The sequence below is a fragment of the Stereum hirsutum genome, assembly GCF_000264905.1.
Source record: "Stereum hirsutum FP-91666 SS1 unplaced genomic scaffold STEHIscaffold_9, whole genome shotgun sequence".
In the NCBI taxonomy this organism is placed as follows: Eukaryota; Fungi; Basidiomycota; class Agaricomycetes; order Russulales; family Stereaceae; genus Stereum; species Stereum hirsutum.
In genome coordinates, this window is record NW_006763139.1 from 217,162 (window position 1) to 239,503 (window position 22,342).

The following is a 22,342-nucleotide window of genomic DNA, read 5'->3' on the forward strand; positions in this document are numbered from 1 at the left end:
AGGCTTAGTTCGAATCTGACCTATAGTTTTTGCATCATCGCATATGATAAAATTGGTCGTGTATATTCTCGTCCTGCTAAGAAGCACCACACTGACGCCTTTGTTGTTGTCGGACACAGGTAGATGATAGACACGGAACCGCTTTGTCGGAGTTAGGTAATCACCACTCGAGACGACGGGGCTTCAAAAATGATCTGACACATTAGCCTGTGAACCTATGAGAGAGGAAACATTGAAAATGCCAGTCGAACTCGTGTTCGGTGTAGACCTCGACGGGCAATTCTTTGCCTTCTGGTTGAGGAACGGTACCGGCTTGTGCACAATGGAATGCTCCTAGTGACATTTAGTGTGTATCCCAGTTGGTTTCATCAATATTCGTTGTGTTGATCTGGTGGTCATCGCGGCCAATGGTCAACCACGTGGAGCCTAACACCGGGACAACGCCGTAGCATCGTGTTCGAGCGTACTTATAGCAGGACTCAGAAGTCGACGGCTTTCTCACCCTGTCAGCACAACATGGAGGTTCCTAACGAACTCGTCGTCACATCCACCTATGTCCTCGAGCCCGAAATTTCACTTCTTGATTATCTTCACTGCTCGTCGCTCGGAACGCGACCGAGTTTCTTTCTTACCACCGCGCTCGGGTATGGCAGCTTAGAGCAGGACATATGGACGGCGGTAGCGTCGGGGCGTTACATGACCGTCTATCACAACCACACCTGGTTTCGAGTTGCTTTAACGACTTGGATGGCCAACCGCGACATCTCATCCTACTTCTACGTCATTCCCATTGATGGTGACATACCCAAACGCATCCGCAATTCTGTCGGCATTCTACGTATCCGTCGCGATTTTGTCGCCAGCGCTTTCTGCGTTCCAATCGGTCGTCCCGTCTTCCCCGACCTCTCTCCCGTTCTCGAGAAAGAATGGGACGCGACTATCCCTCTCTCCAACCAGTTACAAGTCGCCCTCACCTTCCCTCCCAAATTCTCCCATGCCGCCCGTGACTTTGTGTACTTCATAAATGGCGACGAGGTTTCGTTGGAAGATGATGATCATGCGGGAATAGAAACAGGCACTGCAGGGATGGTGGCAGGAACGGGGGAGCACGAGGGAGGTGGGACAATGGGGCGTGTAAAGAGTGAGGTGATGGGGGGTTCGAACCGCAACCATATCGACCGAGCGGTAAGACTATTGAGTATTGCACCATCCGACCAAGATTGACTGATACATCATTACCGTCTTCGCAGATCAAAGTCCCTGTCTTGTTCAACCAAGTGACCGCCTATAAGGTCATGAAGTACTAGAAGAGTTGTTCCTCATGCTTCAGAACCTTGGGTGTCTTTCCCTATCTCCTTCTATTACTGTTCCATTGCTTTTGAGACTGCGCGCTGCTGACTGCTTTCTATCTTTGTCGCATTCGAGACTTGAAAAGACCGTCATCGGGTCATACTTTCCATGGACCTTACGTTTTGCAATATGCTCTCCTCGTTTACTTTGCTCTCCCATTCCGTTGCCTCGATGTAGGCCTGCTGCTGATGAGGATGTTTGACGACACCTACCATGACGATGGGTTCAGGGTGGGCATGTGGTACACACGTCTTTTCTTCTCCTCACACAAAAGATGGCCAAGTATGAGCGCCTGGACCCTTGAATGGGTCTTATCCACGAATTGATTATCCGTAATCTACGTAATGTGGCGCTTTCCAGAACCAGTACCCTTTGCCCACTTCCCACACATTGAAAAGAAGGATATCGGACAACGCCGTAACTTCATCTTGCACCACTATTTATCAATCTCGGGGGAGAACAGGAGTAGCCGCTCCGGATATTGTTCACCCCAATTTTATCCCCGTTATGAAATTTGTTTCGCCTGCGTCGCTTGACGAGCTCCTCTCCTTGCTTTCCACAGACCCTGCAATGGTTATCCCAGTCTTTTCTCGTCTGTGCAGTCCCAGAACTACTCGCATGCCGGTTGAGATATTGTTGGAACAGGAGGTGGAAGAAGGGGTGGACCACAATGCTGGGGCTATGATTATTCGGAGGTTCTCACGGTGTGTACGGGCAACCTTGCTGAGTATACCCTGATCTGAAACAAAACATAAAAACGTTAGTTTCAGTAGCATCATCAGCCTTAGCAAGACTGGAAGGCGATCCCTTCTATACGCAGTGCCAATCATACCCCAGGACGTGCTGTTTAGTTCATTGCCTTATACCCGACCAGCTCCAGCCAACCAGTCTCTTATCCTCGGGACTGACGCGTTCACCACCTATCATCCAGCATCCCGCAGGATTCAAAACATAAAATGGAAGTATCTTCAATACCACCGAATCGCGACGTTCTCGTTCACCATCACTTCCCACTGCCGTGATCGAGACGGTACGGAGCCGGGTGTACTCACCAACAAGGACATCTTTGTCCAACGCGAGTGTTCGTTTCTCCGCATCGCAGTCGGGAGAGAATTGGCTACAACGAAGGACTGGGGAATCTTCCGTTGTTTCAGTTATCCAGACGATCCCGCTACGTCTCCCGCACAAGAAGCAGGTCTTCTTCGCGTACCACTCACCCTCGTGTCGCGCCCACAGAATCCTCGAAACCAGCACTTCATTCCTTACATCGACTCCACCCTCGAACGCGAATGGGCTGCGATACCAAACGCAAACATGCTCAGCGCTCTTTTGCTCTTCCCCTTGGGATACACATCTGCGACGGTCACTCACCTCGTCCAGCACCCAGCACCTCCTATGTTCGACGCGGAGGTTTGCGCTCAGAGGGCCTGCGAATATGCGTACCATACCAGGTCCCAGCTCGAAGCGTCACCCTCGATGCCGACAGTCCTTGATGATGATCAATTGTCGAATGACGAAGTAAGTGCTTCTGAGTACTAGTATCACAGTAGGGGAATAGACACTGACGAACTATATAATTTAGACGATCATCGAGACCAGCTCTCTGTATTGCTCCAGCGCTGACAAGACAGTCGACGGCAAGAGCGAGAGCAAGCAGGATAGCGGGAGATAGGAGAGCCGGCGGCGGTACGTGCGATAATGATCGCTCGGGTGTTGGTATGCTTTGCCGGGAGGGGGAGAATTGTGCCGGTTCGGGATATGATATATCGGATGTTTTGTTCATGCGTCGCTGAATGCTGGGGCGTAGGGCATTTGTTGATAATCGCGGTTGTGTTTTTGTGCGATATGAATTTTGACTTTCAGAGCCGTGTTCCACGTAGCACAGTGTCAGACAGCAAACAACAGTTCGGTCGTGAGTCAATAGAGATATGGACAACAGGGGATAATGTAGCTTCACCGGGTCCATAACTCAAATGTTCGTCAATGTAGCCACCGTTCCCAAATTGGCACTCCGCCTAAACCGCTCTGAGGGTCGCAGCGGACCGAAACATTTATGCAGGCAAATTTCTCACGCCACTTGCAGATTCATTGTCGCGCCGATACAGCTCAGTCAGTGCACTACGAGCCGACATTATCAAGTGTAATTACTCAGGTGAGGAATTCAAGCACGGTGTCACTCTTGCTTTCCCTAAGCATCATAGCCACTCCTTTTTGGAGTTCTTGTGTGGCCGATATACCTCTAGGTATGCCATGTTTTGTCCATTCGATTGCGCCACAGGTTACTGCTGCCACCACTAATCGGCATCCTTCTTCCCGATATAGCCCGAGAGTTGTACTGCTCGCTCGTCGGTTTGAAACAAAACACACGATTTTGCTTTTGAATAGGTCGGAATTATCGTTCTCCGGAACGTATCCAAGTTGTCCGAGGGACTTAGGCACATGCGACCGGCTAATTGTCGGAATCCAAGGACACGCGACGCGAGAACTATGCGAAGCAGATGGCGCTGTAGCGTAGCGAGGAGGTATCCTCGGAAGTCTCGTTCTAGGTGCGGTGCATTCTGCTTTTTCGATGGGCTCGGAGATGGGAAGGATTATGTGGGATTGCTCAACTGGGTTTTCTCGCCAGGTAAGCTACTGTATACATACCCTTTTCCTTTTTCTCCTCCTGAGTCTAACTGACGCTTGCATGCTCATTCCGTGTCACTGCGAGTCGGGTTCATACTACCGCGACGCGTCACCCGCCCGGGTGCTGCCCCTGTGTGGCATTCCGGTTCTGGTCCCGACCCGCCCCGGGCAGCGGGCGCTGTCGGCTGGTCTGACTCCGAGGAGCTAACACTGTAACAGTGGCGCGTTCTTCAAGGATTTGAGGATCGGCGGGACGACGTGTACCCGTTGACTGGCATTAAACAAGGTAGTAGTATGTGATTGCGAGCCAAGAAGAGCTAACAGAGAACACAGACACGATAGGTAGGGAGTGAGGAGACAGCGAGAAACTGTGAATGTCCAAGAAAGGAAAACAAGAATCGGAAATCAGTAAACGAAAGTGGGACGCGGATCGGCAAGCGAAGACAAGCTAGACAAGCGATGGTAGAAACGAAGTAGGAAGGCCGAGGGAAACTGTCGGTGGGATATGGAAGAGATGTTAAAGCGTAAGGTACATTCCGAGTCCGATAACGAGCTGAGGGGGCAATCCGATGTCCGGCTGTCTATAGCCAGAGATGGCGCGTCGACTGCTCACCCTCCTCCTCACCATCTCCTCCTCACGCCCTCCCCCCTACGGCCCGCAGGAAATGACGATAGGTGCGCTCCAGGTATGCTGCCTGACAGGCTTCGGCGATGACTTTGGCAAGCCGGAGGGCATGATGCGCGAAACGTCGCTCCATGCGCGACTCCTCCATGAGCCGTTGTTGTCTCTCCCGGTCATTTTCTACGATCCATCCCCTCCGTCGTTGCTCCGCGCGCACATACTCTGCCTCCATCTCCGTCATAAAGACCGCGATGGGAGGATAGAACTCATACCAGGTCGTCATGTCGCACTGGTAACCGGGCGGGTAGGCAATCGCAAGGCGCAGGTGTCGCTCGATGGGGATGCTGCGCCAGAACTCGTTCATCTGGAAGGCGAGCAGAGGGAGTTCGGGGATGCTGGCTTGGTTGAAAAGCGGATGGAGAAGGGCGCGATCGACCTTCATGATGCCGTAGGAACAGAGCCGGTGGTCGCAGGCACTGTCACAGACCCCGTCGCATGCCCAGCATGGGAACATAAAGTGTCCCCGTACTTGCCCTAGACACTTGCCTATTACCACTCGATGCATCTGATCCAACCCATCCTCTCCCCATATCTCGCTCTCCTCCTGAATTCCTAGCCGAGGTGCGGGTCCTGTCTGACGCTGTGCCGCAGTTAGGGTAATCGAATAGAATGGAGGGGAGGTTTCGTAGGCTTTGGGGACTCGGGTGGTGGCCAGGCGAATGGTGAGGTGATTTTCCTGTATGACAACTGGGCCACGATTTGATGAGTAACATTCCGGGGAAGGTGTGGTGTCCATGTTATATTGGAGCTTACACCGAATCTGGTAGTTGTTATCTATCCTCCAGCCGGGAGACACTTTAGGGAAGATGGGGTGCTTTCCGCCCGGACCATACATAGACGTGGAGAGGAGCGGACTGCTGGTTGATATCGCAGGAATACTCATGGGTAGGGAGGGAATGATGGGTTATGAGGAGAAGGACTGAGAGACGCAGTGTAGGCAAGAACTTTGACTGAGAACTTCAAATGAGTGGGAGGGTTCTTATGTCCTGGCGACAAGGCTAGTTACGTTCTTCCTGTGATCTGGGCCAGATTCATGAGGGGAGGACGTAATCATACATTTCCTTTTGGCGCTACATGGTGAAGTATTTATCTGGCGTGGATCTTGTGGATAATATCATGACCGAATGAAAACCTTATCTTGTTCACGTGAGCAAACTGGGGTCCTCTGGCCCACTCTGGCCGCTCATTTTGTCAATTCATCGGAGCCGAACCGATCTTCGCTGTCTGCACGTCTAGGGCACTTTGCTGAATCCTTGTTATACGATTCCAAACCAATTGGGGGCGCAACAGCACTCATATTCTAAACATGAAAGAATCTAGACTGAAGAATGATATTGCCACTTTAAATTTGACTAAATTCGAACAATTGTATGGGGCTCTACTTTGGACGTAAAAGAACCACCGCCTTGATGGACAGTTTGGTATTAAGTTAGTGCTCCACGTCAGTCAATCATCTTTACTGACGACCATGGAGTCCCCTTCCGTCCCATCTCAAACTATTCAACCACTCATTCCCGCACACCACCACTTTTCAGTGGCTCACTACCTCAAGGACATACATTTAAAAGAATTTGACTGGATATGTAAAGTTGCCGACCGTTTCGATGCCAACAGCACCAAACACACCAGTCAAGACCCATTTCCGTCGGGGGGCGACTATCCCATGGGTGGAGATTTGTACGAGGTAGATGACGGGACTGAAACGAGCACTGTCTCATCGATAGAAGATGACATATCTGAGTACGTTTTATCCTGAATGTGATATGAAAAAAGAGAGACTGACCCAATGCTGAAGCGACGACATCGACACTGACAACTCTACATCCATCGAGCTCGAACTCCTTGCAAAGGTTGATCGCACCGTTAAAATATACGGAGCGACATGCTTTGCCAGTGACGTAGACAGTTCGGAGAAGAGTCAGATTATCGCCTGGTTAGATGTGAAGATGTGCCCACCCCATCCCACCGTTATGCTTACCGCATACACCCATTTTGTCGACAACAACGGTGCTATTCCCGGCGTCCGTGTGGGCAGCGACCTTCGTGTATACCAAAAGTTCATGCCGGTAACCCACCGTCTTGCGGTGTTGGAGATGCTGGCGATGGCGGCGGACTGGACGTACGCACTTGTGTTTGTCTATAAAGATGAGTACGGAGATGGGTCAGACGTCTCGGAGAGCATGGCGATATTACGCGTACCGAACAAGCTGGCGGGTTCTCCCAATGGAGAGTACGTATGCAACGACGAGTTTCAGGTGGAGGCTGAGAGGGTGGGATGGAAGCACATCGGGTTGGATAGGTACTATGAAGTCGCGATCGCCTTCCCGGCAAACCATCCCTGCTCTTCCGTCAGAGCTGTCGAGTATGACACGCCGTATGATTTGGAGCCGAGTTTGCGCGTTGTGAGGAATGGAATGAATACGGGCACCTGGCCGATTGAAGAATGGTAATGTCTTTGTCTATCCTAGACACGTCAGTGCTATACTTATCCTGTCCCTTGTGTCGATCAGATGTACCGAACGTTCTTTTTCTGCGTCATCTCGAACATATAGTTATGGTTATATCCTCACCAGTTATGCTCAGGCCACCATCGTGCTTTCCCTTCTTTTGTCATGTTTCGTACCACAATTCCCTGATACGCAGATGAAACGCGATCAGATATGTGTTAGTTGATTGGGCTAGAGTTGTCTGCCGGCCTCTGTACTGCCCTGGTGTAAGTGTGTACTGCCAAACATACCAGTTTTATGTGTTGCCTAAAGTGAACGGATGAATATTTCAGCAAGAGGGACTGCCAGGTATAAATCGGTTCACGCTAAGTTGCATAAAGCACGGCAAACTACGTTCCGAGATCACGAGAACGCCACTGTGGCCCAGGTATAGTACGATAAAGTCCGTGGACAAAGATACAACCTTGCGAACACAAAGGCAGAACCAAGGATCAATTACAAGATAAGAAGGTAACAAACTTGCTCTGAATACAAGTATCAAGATGGAAGGATGAGAACGAGAAGAGAGACCTTTTGCGTGGAGAATCACGAATTGGATAGGTGCATGATCCAGAAGATCGAAACACAAATAGCAACGAACACAAAAAAGAAAGAAGATAGGCCCTGATAAAGGTATAACGAGCGGTCTAATATGAAGGGAATGAAGATGCGGACTCCGGCGGATATCACCCTGAGAAGGGATTGGTTACTGTCAGACCGTGCAGCAAGGTCCAAAAGAAAATGAGACTTACCACTCCGCAAAGTCTCCGTTACAGAACTCCCGTCATCCTTAGGGACCGACGGTAAACACGCTCGAAATATTTGGCTTGGCACAGCTCAGCAAGACGTCTGGATAATTCACGAGCTAAGAGAGCGGTATAACGTTCTGCCTCTGACTCTTTGCTGAGGTTCCTCATCTGCCGACGATGATCGAAGCTGACCAACCCCCTCCGTGCATTCTCTGCGGCGACGAGTTCCTCCTCCTTCTCCGTCGTGAATACTGCAATGGGGAGAAAGTGATCGTACCATGTAGTGATGTCGGGTGTATATCCAGGTGGGTAGACGAGAGCGAGGCGAAGATGGTTGTCGAATGGAATATTGCGCCAAATCTCGTTGATGTTGTACGTGAAGTGAGAAAGTTCAGGGACAGCGGCGTGATTGAAGGAAGGATGGAGGAACTGTTGCTCAACCTTCATAATGCCGTATAGGCAGCTTTGATGGCTATACGCATTGTCACAGACCCCACGGCATCCCCAGCAAGGAAAAATGAAGTGACCGTGGATTCGACCCTCGCATTCCCCCACTAGAACTTTTCGTAAGAGCCCAAACCCATCCTCCGTCCAAACCTCACTATTCTCATCCAGGCCTAGACGCGGACGGTACTGGGGTTGGCGTTGGACCGAAGCAAATGTGATCGAATAGGATGGCCGGGCGGAGCAGTGCGTTCGAGGGAGGGTCTGCGCTTTCGGAACGATAGTAAGGCAATTATGCCTAACTAGACCTGTATTGTGTCACGGTAAACGAGGGTAGATCTCGTTACATTATCCAGAGCCCAACTGACTTACAGCGTATCAGATAGTCGACATTGACTTCCCAGTCCGATCGTACAGTGGCGAAAATGGGATGGGAGCCATCGGGGGCGTATGCCGACACAGAAAGGAGCAAGCTATTGGTGGATAGTAAGGGACCTGGCATAGCGAGAAGCGATAGACTTGAGCGATTTGGTGTGGAGTGGGAAGCGATAAACGTGAGCGAATTGGTACGGAGTATAGAGGGAGGGAGAAAGAATGAGAGGAACATATCCTGGGCAGAAAATAATGCGAATTATACATATGATGAAAGAAGCGGGTTGCGTCTTCTCCACGAACATGGATAGATTAGTGGGACAGAACGTAATCATACCTTTCCCTTCGCCGATACACGGTCATTGTTCGTCTGTGAGGGCCTGGAGCTATCGTTGTCTGCGCTAATGTTTCTTTTTGATATACGTCATTGAACATGAGGGGACTCGAACCGAGAACGAGATGTTACCTTGGGTCCATTAATTACAGAAGTAAATGCCGTGTCTGAGTTCCGGTGATTTCTTGTGTGGATTCTGGATGATAAGGACGGGAATCAGTGGTGGAGCAAAAAAACAAGTGGCACAGTAGGGAAAGAACAGGAACGCGTAGAATAAATAGCTCAGAGATAAGCAGGAGTACTTGACCCAATCAGTGTGCGCGACAGAATCCACATATTAGAGACGAGACGTAGAGACAATGTAGAAATCGCAAAGGTTGCACATGTGCTTTTCACGTGGCACTGTCACAACTTTAGAAAGGGAGTCAGTTCCCCGATCTCTCCCGACCGGCCGAATTCGGGTGTGCCCGTCAGAGAACTTACTTTATTCGTTCACGCAAATCTATTGATGTAGTAAGAGCAATGGAATTTTTAGGCTTATGTAGATACAGTCATATATACAGGCTGGCTCTCAGGTACATCGACGCACACAGACAAAGAATGATGGATAGAGGATGGTTTACGATATATCACTGACGATAACAGGGCGTGCCATCGAGAGATGTCGAACATATTAGGCTTCGTGCGAGACGGGATCAACCACCGTACGTTTTCGTTTCTGGGAATGCAAGTAAGACTCCTCGTCTTCCGATATATTCAGCCAAGTGATAACAGATGGGATATTACAGACACGGACTCACCAGCATCGTCGTGTGGAGGCCTGATACCTAATACCTCAAAGGCTTTCGTCAGAGTCTGGTGCTTTGCGAGACCAGGAGGGAGCCAATCAGACACAGCGCAGGGTCTGGTATCACAACCCACTGTGCGCTCTGATGAGCGACTTCCGACGACACGAATCTGCCAAGGTGTACGTACAAAAAAGGTTGTATTTCCACCGAAGGGGCACTTCCCCACTTCTGGATTGTATCTTGAAGACGGCCGACTGATATCGCTGAATGAGGTATCGATGCATATCCGACCCGTTCCCTAGTAAATGACGCATTGTGAGTGACGGCGATGCAGAGAAGGGTAAGGAGAGGATTTCACATCGTGAGGAAATGTCGAGGGATGTACCGGCACTCGCACTAGGTCCGACTTCGGCGGGACTCGAAGCCCGAGTGATGATAGGTCGTTGGGAGAACTCTGGAGCGCGATAAATGTTGGGAAGCTCTCTGACTTCCTCTTCGTCACTATCGTCCAAGACGATGTGCATGAGTACGACAGGGGGAGCGTTCAAATAGCCGAGGTGGATGCACGCCATGCGGAGAATTTGTTTGATAGCATCGCGTCGGAGGCCCCAATCAGATACCGCTAGGGGGTGCGTGTTGCCGTTCACTAAGACGAAGTCAGCCGAACACCTAGAAAGCCACACTGACAAGTACAAATTCACGGACCCAGGATTTCGAACTTCCAGTACTGTGGTAGGGTCTGTCCTTTGCTGAGAGCATTGAACACGACCTTGCCATTATGACGATCCATGATGAACTGCAATATATCGGCGATATTGTCCGGGGGACTCGCTGAAAAATCAAAATCAGCACGGATTAAAAGTCGTGACATATGCACATTCGGGTGAAGGTCATACCCTGTAGTGGGAGTTTGGAGAGTATGTCGTGAGCAGCGCGCTGTTTGGCCTGCTTGATTCGTTTAGCTCGACCGATGCCGCTGTACTGCGCGACAACGCCGAGCAGATGGGTCCCAGCATTGTGAGCTTCTAATAGATTATTGTGGACCACGGGTGTTATCACTGTTGGAATACGAAACAATGAAGATGAAGAGGAATAGTGCTTACGTTGGAGGGTAACACTGACTATCCAGTCACCTCCTGGGTCTTGGATTGGTACGTAGATGGCGACACATCTTCGTTCTTGAGCAAGACGACTGAGCACTGAAACTGAGTCGGACATGTTTATGTTCGTAGGCAACAAGAAATAAACGAGGCGAGATGAGAAAAGATATTCCTATAGGGAAAGAACGGTCAGGGATGGTAGAAACAGATAAGGAGAGACAAAATGTTCATTCTTAGTTGCAAGGTGACTACACGACTATATACTGACGAGGAAAGGGAGAAATGTGGTGGCGTATATGTATACGATGTTCGAGTTAGTGCATGTGGCACTTCCTACGTCACCAAAGGTGAATATAGCGTGGCAAGATTCGAGGCCTTGTGCATTGAAGACGATGGAATGCACAGTTGTCGAAAATTTCTGAGTCATGGTTGAAGACTTCTTACATGAGCATGTGAGTCTCGCAGATTGTATCCGTCCTCCTTCCCGGGCAGAGGCCTGGAGCACCAAGTTCGACAACCAATACACTTAATGACTTACGTCTAGCAGTGGAGTGAAATTTTTTGTGTCGAGGCTCCACGCGAGCGATTTGAACGGCTATTGAGGACGTTCGAGGCCAGGTGTAATAAGTCGAGATTCAGAACCGGCCCAACGGTGTGATCTGAGCATGATATACGACCGCAAAAGTGATGTCATCACAGTACCCGCACGTAAGTCAGTGATATCGAGCCCACGAGGAATGACACACCTAGATGAATGACAAAAAACGAGATAATATCAGAAAGACAACAATCTTGAGTAACGGTAATCAAATGTAACCAGTACTTAGCTCTGAGTTGCACCCATGGCAAATACTTTTCAAGATACTTGTCGTGGCATGGGCCTATAGAAAGATGTCATACACACCATCATCCATATAGAATACACAGGATGGTAGTATCGCACGAGTCCACAATGGCTCATAGTATTCGCTAGTCCATGGCGGCTCATTAGCCCCGTCGCCGAACTATCGGTTCCTAAAAATAACACTCTATAGCGCCACTCAAGGGGCCACAACAATCTCGATGTAAGCACAAAAGATTCACTAGTTTTTAGCTCGAGCGTTTATGTGACTGACTAGCCGTAGATTGTACGAGGAAAGAAAAAGATATTGGGTTTTGATTGGTGTTTAGGTAGATATAAAAAAAAGGACGACAATATCCATAAGTTTCCCGACGCCACCCTCAACAACATCGAAGCCCTATGCCAACACCTGACCTCAGCGTCGATTTCCAGGAGGTTTGCATATAGGACAGACGGTATCTGAACAAGGGATGATTTTTCTTGCTTTTTGACGATGTAATCGCCCTTCAGAATTAAACAAGCGAAAAGGTTGTTTAGCGTTTCACTATATCGATAAGTCAAGAAGACATACTGGTTGATCACGACGACTGACCTTTCCTGGGGTCGCCTATATCCCCGGAAGACCCTGATGCCGTCGCTATATGACGGAAAACATTGAAATTGATGTATAAGAAATGGGAGATAAAGACCGACCTGGATGGGGCGGTAACAACGCTGCCATTGGGCGTGTAGTGGTAGGCGACGGCGCCCGTGAACGCTCATGAGATAATCGCTGGCGCTCTACATTCGAGACACCAAAAATAAACAAACAAACAAAAACAAGGACAAAACAAAGTAGAAAAGTACAGAGACATACTTGGGGTCGACAGCTCGTCGAGTGAAGGTGGTGTTCGCAGTCTCAACCCTATTACGAGGTCAGAAGAAGAACAGGGGGATGGTAATTTGGCGCTTACGTAGCATAGGGAGTCGAGCAGCAGGGATCGGCGAAACCTCGTCGCTGCTTGCTTGGGATGGTAAGGAAGATGGGACTTCAGACGCCACACGGCGAGCCTGAGATTGAAGTGGCGCGGAAGTTTGGGACGGGTGATCCTGATATGGAGCTGAAGGATAACTCGTGGGCGGTATCACCGAGCGATCTTCAGACTGCAGTGCCGGGCGAGAAGGTAGCACATGGCGGGTTTGAGGAGGCTGCGTAGGGCGAATTACCAAGTCGGGAGCTGGAAGAAGGCCTGAACATATAAGTTAGTATACATACAACGGGAGTTTGATGAATAGTCGTACTGTTTTCGGTCGATGTTATTGTGCCTTACTCAACGACGACTATCAGGAAAACCGGAATAAACACATAGAAAATGCATGGACTCACTAGGTAGCATCGATGAGAGGTCGGGAGGAGGACGAGTGTGCAGTTGTGGTGGCTGGTATAGCACTTGTTAATCGACGATGCAACGTATAGATAGAGTGAAAAAAAACATACCCGCGTTTCTTCAGTCGTCAACCGATCACGAAGGAGCGTTAATGAAGACGGACCAAGGGCACGGCGAAGGCAAATGATGTCCGCGTCCACCTTCATTCGCTCCCCCTTTTCGTTGTGAAGATGCCATTGAACACATCGTAACTTGTCTTCGAGTAAGTCGACCAAGCGCGTCCATTTTGCATCACGCTCGCGAAGAATGATCAATTCCTCGCGAGACCGGCGCAGAATATCAGCTATAGAGGAAGAAGAGTCCATTGTGAAAGGAAAGTGATACAACGTATAAGACAATAGGAAAGGGTAGAGAAAAGCGACGCTGATGGTCAGCTCTTTTAAATGGACCAGAGGACTTTACGTCTAGGAACAGTTGAAATGGTCAGCGCGGTTAATAGGTGTATCGAGAGTCGGTAGTTCTGGGGTCGTACCTCAATTACCAACAAGCCCCACCACAACGTATCTTCTGGGTCATTCTATCAGATGGATAAATGCGAACGTCAATTTTTTCTCCGTGTTCTTACCAGGATGGACTTACAGAAGCAACCTCGCACAATTGAAGGAAAAGATCACAAGGCACTCTAGATACGCTTCTTGTAGCCCCTAAAGTCCCAGCGCCATGGGCCAGGGTACGATACATAATCCAGTCTTGTCACGGGAACGAAAGTCGACTTATTGTATAGAGTTCAAAGTAAAAGAGGGGTTCTAGAAAGCTTTCCTGATTTGTACTCGACGAGAAGTAGACGGATGACAATACTGAGCATCTCCCACTGCGCAAATTTTGGACGTATCATCATACCCCAAAATGTAATTTTTAGTCACGACGAACAGAGTGCGAGCCTGGAAGGCACGGATTTAGGCACAAGCTCCAAACTCATAGCGATCACAATCGACTTACCGTAGACCTGCTGAAGCGAGGGCCATTCATCGTCTTGAGCGGCAGAACCTACAGCGGGCGTTTAGCGAGTGGATCTGTGAACAATGACTTTGCACTTACCAGTCGTCTCATCCATAACCTTGTTCGGAACATGGTCCGTATTATCCGTCGCGTCCGCAAGCTTGGGGAGTATGGGGACGGCACTCTGTTCTCGGAGCCACTTGATTTGCTCTTCTGCTGTCTTTGCGGATATCAAGGGCGAGTCATAAAGGAAGGGAAGGGACATACCGCTAGTTTTTCCATGGGCATGTCAGGCCTATAAAACGTCCACTTACGGACAGACTCCTCCATCTCTTCTAAGAGAGCATCTGATAAGCGAAGATTGAGTATATTGATGATACAACAGGATGGTGCGAAGTATACCATCTGCGTGGATGAATAAATCAACACATATTAGACCAGGGATAAAATTGAACTAGAGCGCACCGACATTATCACGATACCCAGCGGATAGGTTCAGGAAGGCGACGATGTTATCGTAACAGTCTTGGATCTGGTTATTCAAGGTCGACTGCCGTGCGAGGTGTTCTCCGTGTTGACCGACGTAGTCTTGGATAGACTGATTGAGAGATAGGCGTGCTTGCGCAGCGTCTTGCCGCGCGTGGAAGATGTCGTTGTTCTGCCTCGAGACAGTGTCAGACAATGAGCGTATGATGTCGATAGCGTTGTTGTAAGATAAGGGGAAGAGACTGGGGTCAGGAAAAAGCGAGGCATTGTGCATGAGTTTGGGCCCGAGCGGAGATTGCATAGTGGTCTGAGGACGTAGAACTGAGGAAAGCAAGTGTATGCGAAAGGATACGATGTAACATGGGAGAGGCACCCTTTTCTAGGGAGAGAATATTCATGAAAGAAAGAAGACTCGACGTTCAACAGAACCGCGGAACAGTTATCCGAATAAGGAATCCCACGTGAGCTCCACGCGAGACGGCACGACAGACCTTATACGTATAATAGCAGTCACCAGTGGCGCGCCACCGTGACGATGATCGCTTGTTCGTTTGGTCTGGCCATTGTGTTTCTCTGAGACTCAGCACACCAACAAAACACGTAGAATTTGCAGACGTCGCCATATTTGGCAGTGTGGAATCACCCTCAAAACGAGCAGAAAATTTTCAAGCGAACCAAACGAAAGTTTTGATTTTGTACGTATGTGCGGAGTGGTAAGTAGAATCAATGATACGTGAAGAAAAATGAAAACAAAGGAAAGGTGTCTAGGTCATTCCAACGCTATCCTTGTATTCCCTGAGGATAGCGCGAGCATGCCGAAATTCGCTCGCGGAGAGCCAAAGATCGTCAGCCGATGAACAGCCGACCCATCGAACCAAAAAGTAAGTAGCCTCCGGGAACACATGATGGGAGATAATTCTCTCGATCTCATACTCTCTATACCCGTTAATCCACTCAGCTGGAGGTCCGTCGACGTCATCCGACTCATCAGCGCGATCAACATCGGACCCCACCGTCGCCGCGCAACTGTCGTCCCCGTCGTATTCATCATCGTCCTCTTCCTCCTCGACCTCTTCGTCGTCTACGATGAAACCATCGTCCGAGTCACCAAATGGTTCATTAGTAACTTCACTATCACAGTCTGATGAATCATCCGGAGTCCCTGCGAGCGCTAGTAAGCCTTCCACGGCCTCTGCATCCGCCGAATCGCTCTCCGGCGATTCTTCGTCTGCGGAGGCCTCGACGGCTTCATCTTCTATGACAGCCCTGAGTGTGTAGCCCCTAGGGGCGTCATAGGCTTCGGTGACGACCCTCGAGTAGTCTCGGGCAGTGTCAGATGACTGGGGGACGGTGTTAATTATACTGCGCATGGTACTATCGAGTCGGGGGAAAGTGGGCGAAGAAAAATGGGGGCTAGGACGAGGCGTGTCCTAAATGGAAATATGGTATCATGAGCACGTGAAACCTCAATGGCTTGAGTGGTACACATACCGGTCGTGGAATTAAAACTGGTGAGTCATTCGTAGTTGGGTAGAATCTGCCCGATGACATTTCTTGTTGAACTTCATGCTCGACCTACGATGTAAGGTTATAATCAAGCTGGACATGAGTTAGTGAGTTGGACGTACCAGTGGCTCGAAAGAATTGTTCCAAGGGACTGAGGTGGGCAAAGAAAGAGGAGAGATGATCTCGTGCGAGCAAAAGTTGTCGCGTGGAGGACGATGGCGCTGAATTGGAGAAGGCGGGGGAGCAGTGGGATATCTGAGGCGTGGTGATGCGTTGGCCGAGTGAATGCGGGCTTGACGCTGCGTTGCAGTCCATTAGGAAATGTTCAGAAAACTTGTACGAAAACACTCACCGTGGTACGAAGTCTTTCCAAAGGCGTAGACATGATAACTTTGATAAAGGGAAAAGAGAAACTCGAGGGAGTGTTCACTATAGGATGTCCATAGGGCATACATTCAATGGTTCTTATACAGTCTCGCGATGATGAATTGGTACACTTGTTGACAGAAAGAGAACAAGCCAAGTTTAGCGATATTGGTCCATTTTTGAATCCAGGTATACCACGAATGCGTACAAGTGATAGATCAAAAGTTCGGAAAGTTCGATTTTCACCACACTAAATCCAAACTGCAACGTTCGATAGACGATCCTGAACCATGCTCCCCGGTCGGGTGACTACAATCTTTGATCTATAATAGTCAGGGAGGTGAACAGAAGGAAGCCGTTGTCGTCACAAGCCAATGCGCACTCAGTTATTGTGACAGGATGTCTAGAAACAAAACAAAACAGAGACAATGCGAGCACCTGATTCTGACGCACATACCTCTCTCTTGGAGTTACCACTCGGTGTTCCATTGATCGAAAGAGAATGACGCATGTTTACACGCGGTACAGTATTGCTTCTGTTCCAGTTCCGACTCGAACTCTCGCCTCGACCCCAGTTCATGGCTCCGCCACTCTCGCCACATATCTCATCATTTTTCTCAGATACTTGTTTCATCGAATAGAAGCTCACAGTCTCGAAACTCGTGTATAGTCAGGAGACGCAGTATCACACGTAAAAGTACGAACTGAAATTTTCTTGTTAGTCGTACTGGAAATACAGAATTTTTCTTATTTCCACCACTAAACGTTCCCGTCATCAACAGCACCCACCAAAAGTGGAGCATGCCATCCCATGTTTGCCGTAGAACGATGATTCAAGAGTTCATCCTTCGACGGGAGTTGACATTCCTCTCCTGCTAACATGGACAACTACTCGATCGTTAGTTCGGCGGTGGAAAGTAAGGGTGGGTAGCTACGTACCTGCTCTAGTTTATTCGCATATAGTACACATGTCACTCTATTAAAACTGAGATAAATCGACGTGCGGGGTACTGTGTCTTCCGCTGGCTCAACAGCTATATCCACAGTGGCAATAGCCTCCACAAGATCCCTGCGATAAAACTGATTCGGATTACACATCACCAAAGAACCATCATCGAGCAGCTCGTCGAGCCGTAACGCATGGTTGACCTGTGTATCCGAAAACTATGCAGCTGTTAAGAGCACATGTAGAACGACCCAACACGAAGACTTACACTTCGATACACTCTCCGACGAAGGCTAAGGAGCGGCAGTATCTCGGTCGAGGGAGCTTGAAGACCCAACTGAGCGTAGCATGCGTCGATAATGATTTTCAGATGGGATGCCTGAGCGTCGAACTTCGTTTTGAATTGAGGGTATCCCCAGGTTAGTTGAAGCCACTGAAGAGGATCTGAATCGTCGATATCACTGGGAAAAGATTATAAATGATTGGAGGTGGAGAGAACCGAAGACACTTACGACAGCGTCTCACCGAATGGATCCAGACATGCACCCGCAACAATTCCTTGTACGGGCACGTTGAATTGCATGGGAAGCGGGAGCTGAGATCTATACACGACGTGGAAAGGAAATGGCAAATCATGGACACTATCCAACGCCGAAACGACTTGAAGAAATTGATGTATATTGACTTCAGAATCGGGTACGATGTGGGTGGCTGGGTTGCGATTGCGTACGAGTACCGCTCGAAGAGGGGGGTCGTACTGATGCAATAGAGTGTTCAGTCCGTGGTCTGGGATAGGTACGAAGTCAGTATCAGGAATACCAGTGAAGAGTAGAACATACAAACGAGTTCGGACATACGAAGGATGTGAAGTTGACGCCAAAACCTGACGCTGTATTTAAGTGAGAGCGCACTCCTGTTCCAAGTTTCGGTCTACTTCGATTAGTCAAAGGCCTAGACTTGCGGCTTTCTCTGCGTTCATTTTACGCAATTTACATACATAAATATAAGTCTTTTTCAAAGGTAGCGGAAAAAAAACGAACGACGAACGATCTCATACAAAGAAAATGGGGGGTTAGACAGTACGCGCATAAGGTAACACGCTACTGTCCGAAACAAGTCCACAACCGCCACATTGTTCACCTCCCATGACCCATTCTGGCTCTTCAAATGGGAAAGGAACAGTATTCCCTTGTGTTCGGGGACTGAACCGTATGTGAAGTGAACCCTTGTCGCTGAACTTGCGAGGTACATGTGGACAACTCCACGGAAATTCTGTCTACCAGAGTCGATTCTCAGTGACAGTACGATCGGCCTCGATAAAGATCATGCATAGAAACACTTACTCTGTACGGTCGTGTCAGACAGGCTTCGTCCCCACCGAAACATTCGAGTACCACAGCGGTGTGAGGAGTTTCCTACAATAGGATGAATACGAGAAAGAGCACAGTCTGATAGGAACATATTCGGGCATACCTCGTTGAGGTCAAAACGCCCAATCTTGAAACCTCGTTGCTCATACTTTGTTATACAACGGCGAATGCGCGGAGTCAAGTCCCGAGACGGATTCAGACATGCGATCCCACGTTCAGTTAAGGCGTGATATGCAGAGCAGAAACCGTCCGATGTCAGGAAAGACATGATGGCCGTACTCCAAAAGAAAGTGATGGGGTGTAATGCGGAGATCCGCAAGCTGCAGATGACATCGATCTTGGTCCCTCGAGGATGAAGCATCCGTACAACCGCTGCGATACCACCATCGTAATCATCGATGTAGGAGATGCAGGGAAGAATGGAGAGAGGGATGGCGAGATAGCCCTCTTCTCTGCGAAGGTGTTCAATGATGGTGATGGTGTTCGCGACGCCAGCGTATATTTCTATGTCGCCGACGTTTATGGGGGGTCTGGTGGTACCGTGAAGTGAGAATTCGAGAGCAAATGAACCAGATATGACGGAGTGAGAGCGGCGTAGGACATCACGGAATGACGAGGGGTCCTTGATGTAGGGAAGTAAAGTGATGTGATATTTGCGAGAAAGAAACTGTTGGACCAGCCAGCGCCAGCCAGTATTGACCAGCATAAGTGACTGCATATGACGGATAGGAAGTGAAGAGAGAACGTGAATCAACAATTCGAGTGGTAGATCAAGAAGATGCATGATTTGATGTGGTGCAGAGGTAAATGTCCTACTTGCTTTTAAAGGATTGCCCATATGTCCCATAACGGCGTTGCGATGTCCGAGATACAGGGTCGAAATCAAATACTGGAGAGATTCGATTAGTTGCATTCGCCTGGGATTAGATCCAGATACATAGAACAAGCTCCAGAGCATCCGCAAGACTGTCGTTCAAACTGTGGCCAGTTAGCGGATAGGGCACGGGATGTACAGATGGTGGCTCAACACTAATAGGTTGTTGGCGCCGTACCTAGGCTGCACACACAAGAACAGCGGTGGCATGGTGATAAGTGAGGCCCTCATCTAGACTTCAAATCAGTTCCAATAAGAAAGGTCGCCCAAGATTACGATTTAGCGAACGAGAGAAACTTGTTCCAGCCCAGAACAAGTCAAGTCGACGAAGTCAGAAAATTGAATAGAAGTTCGCACGAGTCTGTTTGTCTGTCTTTGGCTGTGGAGAAATGATGACGAGTGGCGTCAGGCACCTTTAGGGCCACAGGCCTGGTTCGCGCTCATTCCTCTTGACCAATGCCCAGCGCGCGCTATAGCTCTCGCTTAGTAGCACATAATCTTTCCTCTAGTCCCGTTTTTTCTAGAATCTATTATGCAACGAACTCACTTGTACATACGAGCGATGTCATTGACGCTAGGTCCACTGCAGTCCAGAGCGTCCGACCTCGTCTTCGGCCCTCGAAATGTGCGTAGTAGCTGGTCGACGCTACAATGGGATGATGGTGAAACGCCTCTACGAGCTTGGCTTTTCCGTCATAATCCATATCCTGTCCTTGAATATGGTCTTTTGTTCTACATCAATCGCACTTTGCCAACCACCATCATTACCCAACCATGTTTCAGTTCTCACATACGCCCAACTCTCGCTCGTCATGTGCTCACTTCAGGCTTTCTCGTTCGTGTAGCTATGATTGTCTTACTTCTACTCGTACACACTCCCAACCGCATTGGAACACACCCGCCTCGGTCCACCACGGTGACGGGAAGACTCTGCGCGCGCGCTCGGCCAGTCTTGGTGGGGGTGATACTGTCGAAATGAGCCACAATACTTTCGTCCCATGTTCGCGACTCACACTATCCAAGCTTGCATGTGAGTATTTTGCCCGCACTTCGCCGCGATAGTCCCTGAGTTATCCTACACAGGCGTCACTGCGTCGACCCGTACGCAGACACCGCACGCTAGTCATGCCTCGAGCTCTCAGGAACACAGTTGGTTCTTGCCATGTTCATGCGGTTAGTGGGTGTTGAAAGTACTCCAGCTGTAGATTCTCTTCATGTTGAAAGCCCGGAGAAGACATCGCTAGCGACGATTCAACGACGACCACTCCTTGCGCCGGCCTATCCATCAGCGCGAGTGTCTGTGCCACCTCAAACTCGTGATCACTTATCTGAAGGTAAGCGCGCTTGTGTCCCAGGAATACTTCCAATCCAATACCTTCTCATCTTGCGTCGCAGAATCCTCAAAGAACGGTGAAAACGTCGCCTCCGCGGTTGACGGCGGTATAGCCGCTTGTAGCAGTATCATACCAAAGGTCTGCAGTTGGCAATGTACTGTCTATTTTAATAGCTTGGTCTCTCACACATCCGTTGAACCTTTACTATAGGCTAGACCTTTCGACGAGGTTGACGACGAGGGCCATGGCCGCGCGTCGACATCTGGAGCATCGTATCAAAGGAAGGTTCCGCGCGCCGGATTTCGTGCTGGCGACACAATAGCATCCTACGTCTCGAAGCTCAGGCGCCAGCACTCTTGCGTGGTACATCTGGACGAGACCAACATACCAGGATTTTGTGTCATAATGTCACCCGGTATCCACGTACGTCTTGACTGCCGACATATCGATCTCTGGGCAGTCGCATTGGTGAGCGGCATATTATGAGAGCATCTATCCTGTGACTTGTTTTAACTCAAATTCACATATGATACAGGCTAAAGGGGAAAATTGTACACTGCACACGCCTCCCAGCCTCCCGGAATTTCGAGATGTTCTTCATTCCACGATCACACACACCCAAACTACGACACCCTCTCGTGCCTCCCTGTCCAGTACCTCCCGTCACTCTCCTGACACTAGCCCGTCACTCATCGGCAACAGGGCTACCGTGCATGTTGCCACTCCAACGCCACAGATCTCAAATACTACAGCCGCTCCGCCGTATCACCCTAATCATCACGATACGCCACCCAACCAATTGCCTGCCACTCCTCCACGCACTCCTGTCCGATCAAAACATGCCTTCGTCTTCGTCTCTCCTGATATTACCCCCAACGACAATATTCGCCGTTTATTGGCTGATTTTGCGGATCACACAGGCATCGACATCCAGTCAGAATCTCCCGTCCTCGAGTTTCATGGATTCGGTCCTCAGTCTATCGCATCATGGACATCCAAGACGATCTCGCAGTGGACAGGCATCGAAGAAAGCACCGTGATAGAGTTACAGTCTTTTTGTGAAGAATGGATTGAAGCGGTTCAGAGGAAGAGGGGCATTATTTGAATTACACTATATGGCAATTATGGAAATATATATCATTTTATCTGTCCGGGACTAGACATGTATGGCGGCTATCATTCGTTTGAACAGATAATAATGAGCGATTTAAGCAATCGCCATATAAATGTCCTTCGAAGAATAGGACACAGCGGACAGAAAGAATGGCGCCCTCATATGGATGTGCGATAATGACCAAGCCCAAACTCGGTCCTCGTTATCAA

The 22,342-nt window shown here is 49.3% G+C and overlaps 6 protein-coding genes across 6 annotated transcripts; 3 read left to right on the plus strand and 3 right to left on the minus strand.

Annotated features, from left to right (window-relative positions):
- Positions 1 to 516: 516 nt before the first annotated feature.
- STEHIDRAFT_111868 (uncharacterized protein) lies at positions 517 to 3,022 on the plus strand (the record flags this gene model as incomplete). The annotated part of the gene is made up of 5 exons (XM_007305295.1): positions 517 to 1,185; positions 1,251 to 1,292; positions 1,711 to 2,054; positions 2,115 to 2,868; positions 2,933 to 3,022. 5 exons carry the CDS (start codon positions 517 to 519, stop codon positions 3,020 to 3,022), a joined length of 1,899 nt encoding a protein of 632 aa, XP_007305357.1.
- A 1,588-nt stretch (positions 3,023 to 4,610) lies between these two features.
- Positions 4,611 to 5,540, minus strand: STEHIDRAFT_157896 (uncharacterized protein; the record flags this gene model as incomplete). Its single annotated transcript, XM_007305296.1, has 1 exon — positions 4,611 to 5,540. One exon carries the CDS (start codon positions 5,538 to 5,540, stop codon positions 4,611 to 4,613), a length of 930 nt encoding a protein of 309 aa, XP_007305358.1.
- A 585-nt stretch (positions 5,541 to 6,125) lies between these two features.
- STEHIDRAFT_157897 (uncharacterized protein) lies at positions 6,126 to 7,107 on the plus strand (the record flags this gene model as incomplete). Its single annotated transcript, XM_007305297.1, has 2 exons — positions 6,126 to 6,397; positions 6,453 to 7,107. The coding sequence occupies 2 exons, from the start codon at positions 6,126 to 6,128 to the stop codon at positions 7,105 to 7,107; spliced, it is 927 nt and encodes a 308-aa protein (XP_007305359.1).
- Positions 7,108 to 7,913: 806 nt separating this feature from the next.
- STEHIDRAFT_111871 (uncharacterized protein) lies at positions 7,914 to 11,048 on the minus strand (the record flags this gene model as incomplete). The annotated part of the gene is made up of 10 exons (XM_007305298.1): positions 7,914 to 8,644; positions 8,709 to 8,946; positions 9,046 to 9,109; positions 9,526 to 9,544; positions 9,843 to 9,946; positions 10,018 to 10,093; positions 10,216 to 10,476; positions 10,536 to 10,661; positions 10,727 to 10,888; positions 10,934 to 11,048. The coding sequence occupies 10 exons, from the start codon at positions 11,046 to 11,048 to the stop codon at positions 7,914 to 7,916; spliced, it is 1,896 nt and encodes a 631-aa protein (XP_007305360.1).
- Positions 11,049 to 12,304: 1,256 nt separating this feature from the next.
- STEHIDRAFT_111872 (uncharacterized protein) lies at positions 12,305 to 19,595 on the minus strand (the record flags this gene model as incomplete). Its single annotated transcript, XM_007305299.1, has 27 exons — positions 12,305 to 12,315; positions 12,364 to 12,408; positions 12,465 to 12,551; positions 12,628 to 12,675; positions 12,725 to 13,000; positions 13,138 to 13,189; positions 13,249 to 13,481; positions 13,601 to 13,715; positions 13,778 to 13,887; positions 14,138 to 14,185; positions 14,237 to 14,357; positions 14,405 to 14,484; positions 14,603 to 14,795; positions 15,115 to 15,267; positions 15,499 to 16,053; positions 16,115 to 16,198; positions 16,252 to 16,421; positions 16,482 to 16,558; positions 16,704 to 16,804; positions 16,953 to 17,147; positions 17,285 to 17,383; positions 17,435 to 17,644; positions 17,710 to 17,902; positions 17,954 to 18,227; positions 18,482 to 18,713; positions 18,785 to 18,856; positions 18,915 to 19,595. The coding sequence occupies 27 exons, from the start codon at positions 19,593 to 19,595 to the stop codon at positions 12,305 to 12,307; spliced, it is 4,515 nt and encodes a 1,504-aa protein (XP_007305361.1).
- A 1,252-nt stretch (positions 19,596 to 20,847) lies between these two features.
- STEHIDRAFT_157903 (uncharacterized protein) lies at positions 20,848 to 22,124 on the plus strand (the record flags this gene model as incomplete). Its single annotated transcript, XM_007305300.1, has 4 exons — positions 20,848 to 21,019; positions 21,081 to 21,157; positions 21,230 to 21,487; positions 21,555 to 22,124. 4 exons carry the CDS (start codon positions 20,848 to 20,850, stop codon positions 22,122 to 22,124), a joined length of 1,077 nt encoding a protein of 358 aa, XP_007305362.1.
- Positions 22,125 to 22,342: the final 218 nt, after the last annotated feature.